Genomic DNA, 9,248 nt, shown 5'->3' with positions numbered 1-9,248 from the left:
GGGGGGCTAGTTTCCTCCCATCCCACAGAATGCTGCTATTCCCAGTGGGTCACTTCCAGCCACCCCCTGGGTCTGGGGTGATAGGACTCAGTTTCCTTAGCTGTCAAGTGGGCACATCCTGGAGAGAAGGGCCCAGTAGGTCCTGCGGACACAGTAGGTGCTCAGTCACCACACAGAGAGCAGAAGTCATGGGTGTGGGGGGAAGGGGACCAGGTGGGACCAGGGGGGAGGGGCCGGCTGGGCCCCAGGCCCTACACTGCGCCACAGGGTGGGCCCCATACCCCCCAGGCCTAGCTGTGCTGTCACCCTCTTTCCCCACCTGGCGCCCCTGCCCTGAGGCTGTGCCCACCTGCTGGCTGCCAGCATTTATTTCTGCAGACAAGCAGGTCCTGCCGCTGGCCGCACACACAACTCAGGCCTCTGCTGGCCTCCGCTGACTTTCTCAGGGAGGTCCCGCGGGGATGGCCCAGGCTGACCACCAGCCAGTCCGAATGGGGAGGTGGGCCTCGGGGCCCGGACAGGGTGGAGGAGGGGTGGAGTCCACCACCGGTCACAGTTCAGCTCACGGGTACAGACGGTGTGGATGGGGCAGGGGTGGGGCAGCAGGGAGGGAAGGAGGACTACAGACCTCCACCAGGCCCCGGGTACCCCCAAGTCGCTCCTTCTGCCTTCCAGAGCTGGCGCCCCACACCAGACAGTCTGCCAGCACCCTCACTCCAGGCCACACAGCTGGGGCCAAGGGCAGAACCAGGCTCTTTGCAGAGACATGCTGGGTGGGCAGCTGCCCCCTCTGGGCCTGTTTCCTCCACTTCTGAGAGGTCCCTTCAGGGTCAAGCGCCCTGTGACCTGTCCACCCCCAGCGGTCTGAGCCCTTTGCACCTGCACGCGGCCTCCGACGCCACCTCCCAGGTGACAACAGGCCCCACCGTGGTGGCTGCGGAGCGGGGACACCTGGCGGAAGCTCAGCTCACGGGGCCCCTGGGAAGGCCCGAGCCGGGTCTCCACGGGCAGCTGCGCTCAGGGCCTCCAGCCACCGCTGCTGCTGCTCTGCCGACGGGGTGCTCAGGTACAGGGCCTGCTGGGCCTGCTGTAGCCGCCACACATGCCCGGTGTCCAGAGTCTCCATGGGGTCCGGCACGCTCACTGTGCAGCCCGAGAGGGGGATGGTGCGTGGCGGCCGGCCAGCCTGCAGCAAAGGAGAGGTGGGTTGGCACCTGGGCCTCTGTGGTGCGGGCACCGCTGACCACTCCTTCCCACCGGCGGGCAGCAGAGGGGTGACTCAGAGCAGCCGGGGAAACAGAGGCCCCAGATCACACAAGTCCGAGCGGGGTTGGTCCCGGGCAGTGTGGCCCAGGCCCCTCTGGGCTGTGGGAACCGGACACGCCCCCCAGCACCACCCCAGGGGCAGGGGGGGCGGGCACACACCTGGCTGCTTCCCTGCAGGTGCAGCACCAGCTCCAGGGGCTCTGACGTGGGGATGGTAGCCCACACCTCGCTCCAAGCGTCACCGCTGTCTGACACCCGCAGGTGACCACACAGCAGGCTGGGCTGGGCGTCCACGGCCGCCGCCTTCTGGAGACACAAAGGATGGGTCAGGCGCAGCCTCCCTGCAGGTGGCAGCCTTACGGGCGGGGGTGGGGGTAAAAGCGCCAGGCCTGGCCTTCTGGGAGCAGACTGGACAAGGTCCCGGGCTGGCCTGACCCACTCCAGGTCACCACAAGGCCTCTTGCTAGCAGGCTGGACCCTCTAGGAGAGTGAGGCCGCCAGTGGGTCAAGGAAAGAAATAAAGACAGAGTAGGGAAAAACAGAACAGCAGGAACCAGGGTGTGGCTCACCGGGAAGGGCTGTGTTTCAGCTGAATGCACACACCATACACACACACACACACACACACACACACACCCATGTGCACATGAACACACACTGAGCACACGCACACACCATGCACACACACACACACCGTGTGCACATGAACACATACACTGAGCACACACAAACATACCATGCACATATCACATGCACACACCATGCACACACACACACCACGTGCACATGAACACACACACTGAGCACACGCACACACCGTGTGCACATGAGCACACACTGAACACACACACACCCTCTGTCTCAGCCCAAGGGAAGCCAACAGCTCTGGGAGCATGGTCTACACCGTGCCAGGGACAGGGGCTCCTGTCCAGGACGTTCACTGGCCCCGCCCACCTCTGTGCTGTGCTTGGGGTCCTCGGGCACCGCCTCAGGGCTGGGGGTCTCAGGTGCTACCTGCTGGGTCAGGAAACACTCTCGGCAGACTCGGCTCTGCCTGCCGTTCTCAGCCTTGAACTCGGAGCACTTCCCACAGATGACCTGTAAGGGAGAGGGCACCTGTGACCTCACCTTCCAGACAGAAGACTGTCCAGGAAGAGGCTGGAAGGGCCAAAGGGCCAGGAGAGACGCGGCATGTAGAGGGGAAGGGTTTCTCCGCAGGAGCCTCGTCAGAGGACAGGGACCCTGGTACGGGCCCCTGCCGGGCATCCAGGACTTGCCTCCTCACCTGGAGGGTCTAGGGGTCTGTGTGGAAGACTGGGAAGAGGTGTGTGTGCACGGAAGGAAGACTGGGAAGAGGCACAAAGCACAGGGAAAGATGCTCAACGTCACTTGTCATCAGGGGAATGCAAGTCAAAGCCATGATGAGATGTCACCTCACATCAGTCAGAATGGCTATTATTCAGAACACAGAAGGTAAGTGTTGGTGAGGATGTGGAGGAACTGATGCCTTCAGCATTGTTGCTGTGAATGTAAAATGGTATGGGTGCTGTGGAAAAGAAATACTTGGGGCCTCAAAAAAATTGAAAATGAAGTTACCCTATGACATAGCAATTTCCATGATTTCTACTAGATTTCTACTTCTATTTCTAAGGATGGTTGGATAAGTGAATGGACGGATGGATGATGACCCATCCGCCTACCATCCACCCACTCATCCATCCATCCTCTATCCATCCATCCACCCATCTATCCACCCACACGCTCACCCTCCATCCATTCATCCATCTATCCAACCACTCACCATTCACCCACCCATCCATCCCCTATCTATCCACCCACCACTCATCCACCCGTGTATCCACCCACCCAGGCACCCTCCATCCATTCATCCATCCATCTATCCACCCACCATCCACCCACCGTCCATCCATCCATCCTCTGTCCACTCACCCACCCATCATCCACCTGTCCATTCACTTAAGGGCTCATCCATTTACCTCTCCTTCCCCCAGTGCCTCAAGGTTTCATGCAAGGGCATGACAGCGAACAGCAGACCAGGCACAGTCCGCTGGTATGTTCTGGAAAAAACAGTTCTAAGACAGCTCTGTGCTTAGACCCCTTGTTGACACACATTCCATGTTAACGACTTAACCTAGGAACACTTCATCAGGCACAACTTTCCCTTCCAATGTTAAATTCAAAACCCCACCCTCAAGAGAAAGGGTCGTGGGGGCTCTGCGAGGAGAAATGGAGACGGTGATCACTCAGGGTGCCGGCTGAAGGTGGCCTCACATTCCACAGGTCCAGCCAACCGTCAGCACCCTTGGAGCACCCGGACCGAAGCGGCAGGAGGGAGCCCCATCACGCCTGCACCCTGCACCTGCCTCCTCCCACCCCATCCCCTCCACCTCCTCACAGGGCATGAGGTCACCCTCATCCCCCAGCTCCCGGGACACCCAGCTCTGAGCTCTGTGGTTCCAAATCTGGCACTTTTTCAGCCACGACAGCGCTGGCCAGACGCGAGCGGACCAGAGGAAGGAGGGGAGCCCCTACTTGGGACAGGCCGTCGCCTGCCTGCTCCAGGGCACCACTCTGCGGGCGGGGAGGGGACGCTGCTCCCAGCCGCCGCTCAGACTCACCGCCCCGCACAGCTTGCACCGGTGCTTCCTCTTGGTGATGGAGTTGAAGGTCTCGCCGCAGCTCCTGCAGCCCTGCTTCTCCTTGTCGCGCCTGGTCTTAGCAGACCCTCTCCTCGGCTCGGGCTACGGGGGCGGCAAGGGCGCGGGGGCAGCTGGGTGAGCACGCGGGCAGCGCACGCGCAGAGCGAAACGCTCGCGGCGCAGAAGACAGAGCAGAGCACGTCGCCTCTGCGCCCGCCCAGCTCCACTCCCCAGGCTGCCCTGGGGTCACTGTGGCCCACAGGAAGGGTGTAAGGGGTCTGGATCTCTGCTTGGATCGACTCGGCCTGCGTGGAGGCCAGTGACAACCTGCTGGGTCTGAGAAGACGGTGCCCAGCCGCCCAGGTGGGGAGGGGGTTCTGCCCGGCGTGGCCTGCATTGCCTGGCGCCCGTGCCACTGGCCCGAGGCTCAGGGGCACACAGGGCCCACCTGGGCACCAGGGAGGTGGGCGGCAACTGCACCCTCTCCGCCTCCACGAAGCCTCCACCAAGCGGTCTGGCCCTCCCGCCCAGGGGTTGCCAGGGGATCAACAGGAAGTCAGGAAACGAATGTGGTTTGTGTTCACAGAGGTTACACAGTTTTGGGACAAGTCACACGACACCATAAAGCGCTTTTCGTTGAAACAAGCTGCGTCGGGTCCGGAGGGCGAGGGCAGGGGTTTTCATTTTACTCTACTGCTTTAGTGATTGCAGACGAGGATTTTGTTGTCGAATGTATCCACTTTTCTTCCTAACTCTGATGTCGCCCAAAGCTAAGGAGGGGGCCCCTGTGTGAGAGGTGCAGTCAGACGACAAGTGGGGGCACTGTTGAAGGCTGCCCGGACACCGCTCAGGGAGAAGACCCGCGTGCAGGGCGGCAAGCAGAAAGGTTATTTGTGAGCGGAGACCAGGCTGCAGGAAGCACGCCCGGGGGCTGCTACTGGCTGTTTGGGGCCAGGGTAACTTTCTAGCCCGAGTCTGACTGCAGTTGCTCAGTTGTTCACCAGAAACATCTTATAGAAGAGGAAGAAACCAGTAAACAAGCAGAATGCACACCAGCCTCTGTGAGCAGCCCCCTCCCAGCCTCCCGGCCCCACCAGGTTCCGTCTGCACCACGGACAGCGGGGTCTGCGTGCTCGGCTCCCATCCCCTGGTCACCGTGACTTCAGTTGTGTCCAGGACCCCAGCACCCCCAAGGCAAAGGCTTTCTCACCAGCAGGAGGCAGGTGTGAGCAGGTGCACACTGTGCAGACAGCACAGCATGAGGCTTCGGTGGGGGCTCAGCAGGGCCACTTGGCTGAGCCTTGGTTTCCCCATCTGGGTAGGAGTTGTACAGCCCCCAGCCCCTGCACCGCCCCTCATCAGCCACGAGACCATGAACGAATTGGGTCCCCCATCTGTACAGTGGGGTTAGCAACGGCTCCTAAGCCCCATCATAGCAGGTAGATCCTGACTGACTTTGCCAACCCCCCTTCTATGTTCCCATTTCTCCCCACCTCACTCAGGGCTCCTTTCCTGGAGACTATCTCAGGACTGCTCAGGGCCAGATGTGGGAGGGACGGGGTCTGGGGTCGGGGGCACAGGGCAGGGAGAGGAAAGGGGAATGTGGTCATCCCTGAGGCATGCCATGGCCCAGAAGCCCCCACCCTGCCCTCCACCACCCCCCAGGGTGACCCACCAAGGGCCTACGAGGCACAAGCGGCCAGCAGAGAGCAGCAGGGCAGCTGGATGTGTGCGCTGGCCCAAGGCCAGAGCCACAAATCACAGCCGGGAGTCCGTGTGGGCTTCCAGGGTGTCCCAGGGGGTTGGGGCAGGAGGAGGGCCAGAGAGGGCTGGCCCGTAAGAGCTGGAGGCGAATGCTGTGGGGCTGGAGCGCCTGGGCACCACCTGAAGGTCAGCGGAACCAAGGGCAGCTCCACAACAGGGAGGCTGGGGGCTGGGGCTGAGGGGAGCAGCCTTCTCTGGAGAGCATTCTGTAGCCCCACGCCAGCACCCTCGGTCTGGTCTTGATGCGGCTCGCCCCAGGCCGCGCAGCTCCCAACACCGACACCAACACCGACACCGACACTGACACTGAGGGGGTCAGGAACCCACCCGCAAGGCCGGGGACTGGGTCTCCTTGGCTCACCAGGCTCCCTCTGTGGTCAGGTTATCAGACGAGTGGATGAGAGCAGTGCTCATCTGTTTGGATGCCGCGACACCTGAAAGGCCTGGGCCAAGTCCTCAGGCGGGTACAGAACTGTGGCACCCGCAAGGCTCCACCCAAAGCACCCCACATGCCAACATGGATGCGGGAGGGGGTCTCTGCCCAGGGCGCTGGGGTCTGATTCACTGGGTGTTTTTTGTCCCACAGCATAGAAGCAGGAGAAACATTCAGGCAAACATTTGCCCCCAACAGGTGGCTGTGACAAGCAGCCCCTGAAAGAACCTCACACCTGCCCGAGGGTCCTGCAGGGCGTGGACATGGACCCTGCCCGGCCCCTCTGCTCCCCGTGGGCAGCTCTGTCCTATGAGCCCAGAGGTCGGGCTCGGGGTGGAAGGGCAGCGCCAGGTCATGGTGGTGGTGGGGGCAGGGCCTTGCTTGGCAAGGAACTCCCTTAGAGGGTTCCGCATGTCCTCCCCATGCGTCTGGGCCCCAGGAAGCCTCTGTGAAGAGCCACGTGACTCTTGCAGAACACTGAGGGCTTCAGCTACTTGCGAAACTTCCTGGTTTGGGTTTAGCTTCTCTTAGGAAAAGCGGCTTGCAGAAGCATCTGTCTGAGGACACCAGGGCTCAGGAAATGAGACCAGCACAGCATGCATGGGCTTAGCCATCCTCTCTAAATGTGCTAAGAGTAAGCTTACATCTGTAGCAAGGGTCAGTCTTTCGGTGTCAGAATGAAAACTAATTTTTGAGCACCTTCCGTATAGGTGCCCAGAGGAGGTCTCAGTCAGGCCCTGTACAGCCAGGGCTCTGCCCACACTGAGCTGCCCCAGGTCCAGAAACATCTCTGCTCATAGGACGCACCAGTGAGGAAAGCGTGGAGCTGCCAGTCTGCTGCACTGTTTGTATGTCGTGGGCCCCGAGCAGGTGCAGAGGCCCAGGGGAGGGTCAGGAGGGTGAAGCCAGACACAGGAAGTCCCTCAGGGAGTTCACGGGCGGTGACAAGACCATCCCTTCCCCACTGCCCATGCCCCTTTCAGGCTTCTTGACTCAATTACTCTAATTGCTGGGGACTGCGTCTGTTCCCCAGTGCCATGAGGCAGCTGTACCACTTGAATAAGGGGGTTCCTCCTGTCACCTGGCCCCTGCACCCCTCATGGCCCCCAAATGCCCCCTCCTTCCCTGGGGGCCCAGGAGCTTCTCAAGGTTTTCCCAGCGCCTGGTACCCGAGGACACAGGCTGGGGGCCCAGATTCCACTCTCCTAAGCAGCAGGAGGCTGCAGTGTCCAGGTGCACCTGCCCCTCCCAGCAAAGGCCACGATGGGAGGAGGGGACTAATGTATTCTTACTAAAAATTCAGGCCATGACAGGAACCTTGCTCCCTGTGGCCAAGGAGACAACTGCCATCTCCCCAAAGTTTCTTCAGATCCCTCTTCCCAACTCGAGGAAGGAGCCAGAAGCCAGGCCTGCCCCCCAAGCCTCTCTCCAAAATGGGGCCGCCCAGAACAACAACCAATCCACAAGGGCCACACAGCCTCACTGGGCGAGCTCTGGGCTTCAACGTTGAATTAGGGACACTCAATAGCAATTTAAGGCAGCACCTGGAGGGGGGATGTGAGCCTGGAAGGTGAGGGCGTGGGAGAGGAGCGGAGAGGCTGGCGGGTCGCAGAATGTGACGTGGGGGAGTCAGGAGCAAACCCTCGGGCAGCCAGCCCAAGTGTGGGCCTCCAGCCCTTCCCCACCAGCCTGCCCAGGAGTGTCCCCTCCGGCGCACAGGTGCAACACTCCCCTGGTGTCTCGGGTCACAGCTGTCATCAGGGTTCACGACTGGTCGGCCAGTGGTCAACAACCACACTCACAAAGTGCCAGGCACACACACTCACCCTCCTACCTAACCCCCCAACCAGCCAGAGGAGAGGAGGCCTGTCCCTGTCCGTGGGTGGGGACAGGGACACAGGCTACCTCGCTCCTTCCCTGCCTGCCTGGCCCCAGGTGGCAAGAAGGTGAGCAGGCTTGGAGTGGGGGTCTCGGGCACCACTGTCTTCCTGGGCCTGCAGGGAGGACCTCCCTCCATCCTCCTGGGCCCAACAGATGGGTCAGACACCGCCTCCAAGGAGCCTTCCCTGAGAGCACCTCTGCCTGTCCTCCCGAGCCCTGGGGCCAGGGGGCTGACATTTCCCTTTTGGATGACCCAGCGGCCTGAAGGTCAGGCACCGCCCTGAGTCACTTTTCACAGGAGGTAAAGAGCCCAGCTGTGTGACCTCTACCCAACCCAGGCAATGGACACATGGGTCCCGGCAGGCTCCCCCGAGTCCTCTCCCAGTAGGGCCAGAGGCTGTCACTGAGGGGACTCAGGTCAAATGCGGTGGCATCCTGGTCCCAGCTCACCCTCCACTTTCCACCCCTGCCGAAGCTGGAGGGGTCACTCACCCCCGTGGTACCCCCTCCACCGCCGGCTGCCACAGCAGGGTCCTCAGAGCTGGCACTCACCACCTGGAAGGGACAAAGACAGTCAGCATGAGTGCAGGTTCCACGGCCCTGCGCTGACATCCAGTGTAGCCGTAACCCTACCCCTTCTGCCTGACCACAGGGGCAGGAAGAGTCTACTGGGGCCCAGTGTTTGCTGGGACTTTGGGGAACCGCTCCTCCCGGGCCTAGTGTGGGACACTCCTGCAGAGTCTGTGCCCCACCGTGTAGGGTAGGGGAGAGGGCCTGGCTCTTCCTGCCCCTCTGTAGCCGCAGGGATGGTTCGGAGTCCAGGCTGCCTCTGCTTAAGGTGGCCTGAGACGGATGCAAAGGTTTCTTTCAAAATGTGTTCACGAAGCAGAAAAAAAAAGAACAGATATGATGCAAATATTAAGTGGTCTGACAGGCAGACCCGGTGAGGCTGTGGGAGGGCCAGCCGGGCCTGGTGATGGGGACACGGGGACACGAGGCTGTGGGGCCAGGCTGGGCCGGGCTTCCCTTGGTTTCAAGGGTGCCTCTGCTGGGGGGTGGGAGGGAGGGACCCCTCCTCTGAAGGCACTCAAGACTGTGCCCACAGGAGGTAGTCCCTAATGGGTGGCTGCGGTTGACATCCCCCACATCTGACCCTGGGCAGGGCCCTGCCTCCTGCGTGTGGGGACAAGCGAGCTCCTCATGCACAGCGTCACCCAGGCCCATTCTTCCTTCCTGCCCAGCTA

The 9,248-nt window shown here is 61.4% G+C and overlaps 1 protein-coding gene across 6 annotated transcripts in view; it reads right to left on the bottom strand.

Moving 5' to 3' along the window:
* Positions 1-353: 353 nt before the first annotated feature.
* Positions 354-9,248, bottom strand: part of FGD3 (FYVE, RhoGEF and PH domain containing 3) — a 50,891-nt gene continuing 41,996 nt past the window's right edge. For 3 of the 6 annotated variants that reach the window (XM_060610281.3, XM_060610280.3, XM_060610282.3), the window contains exons 14-18: positions 8,497-8,559; positions 3,906-4,028; positions 2,221-2,364; positions 1,426-1,572; positions 354-1,186 (exon numbers count right to left, since the gene is read on the bottom strand). In XM_060610281.3, the coding sequence (XP_060466264.3) occupies positions 968-1,186; positions 1,426-1,572; positions 2,221-2,364; positions 3,906-4,028; positions 8,497-8,559 (696 nt within the window). In that variant the 3' untranslated portion in view covers positions 354-967. The remainder of the gene's footprint in view (positions 1,187-1,425; positions 1,573-2,220; positions 2,365-3,905; positions 4,029-8,496; positions 8,560-9,248) is intronic. The other 3 variants (XM_060610283.3, XM_060610284.3, XM_060610285.3) reach the window with 3 other exon arrangements.

Source organism: Panthera onca, chromosome D4 (genome assembly GCF_046562875.1).
Source record: "Panthera onca isolate mPanOnc1 chromosome D4, mPanOnc1 haplotype 2, whole genome shotgun sequence".
In the NCBI taxonomy this organism is placed as follows: domain Eukaryota; kingdom Metazoa; phylum Chordata; class Mammalia; order Carnivora; family Felidae; genus Panthera; species Panthera onca.
Note: the sequence above shows the minus strand (reverse complement) of the source record. Positions and strands in the feature narration are given on the sequence as shown.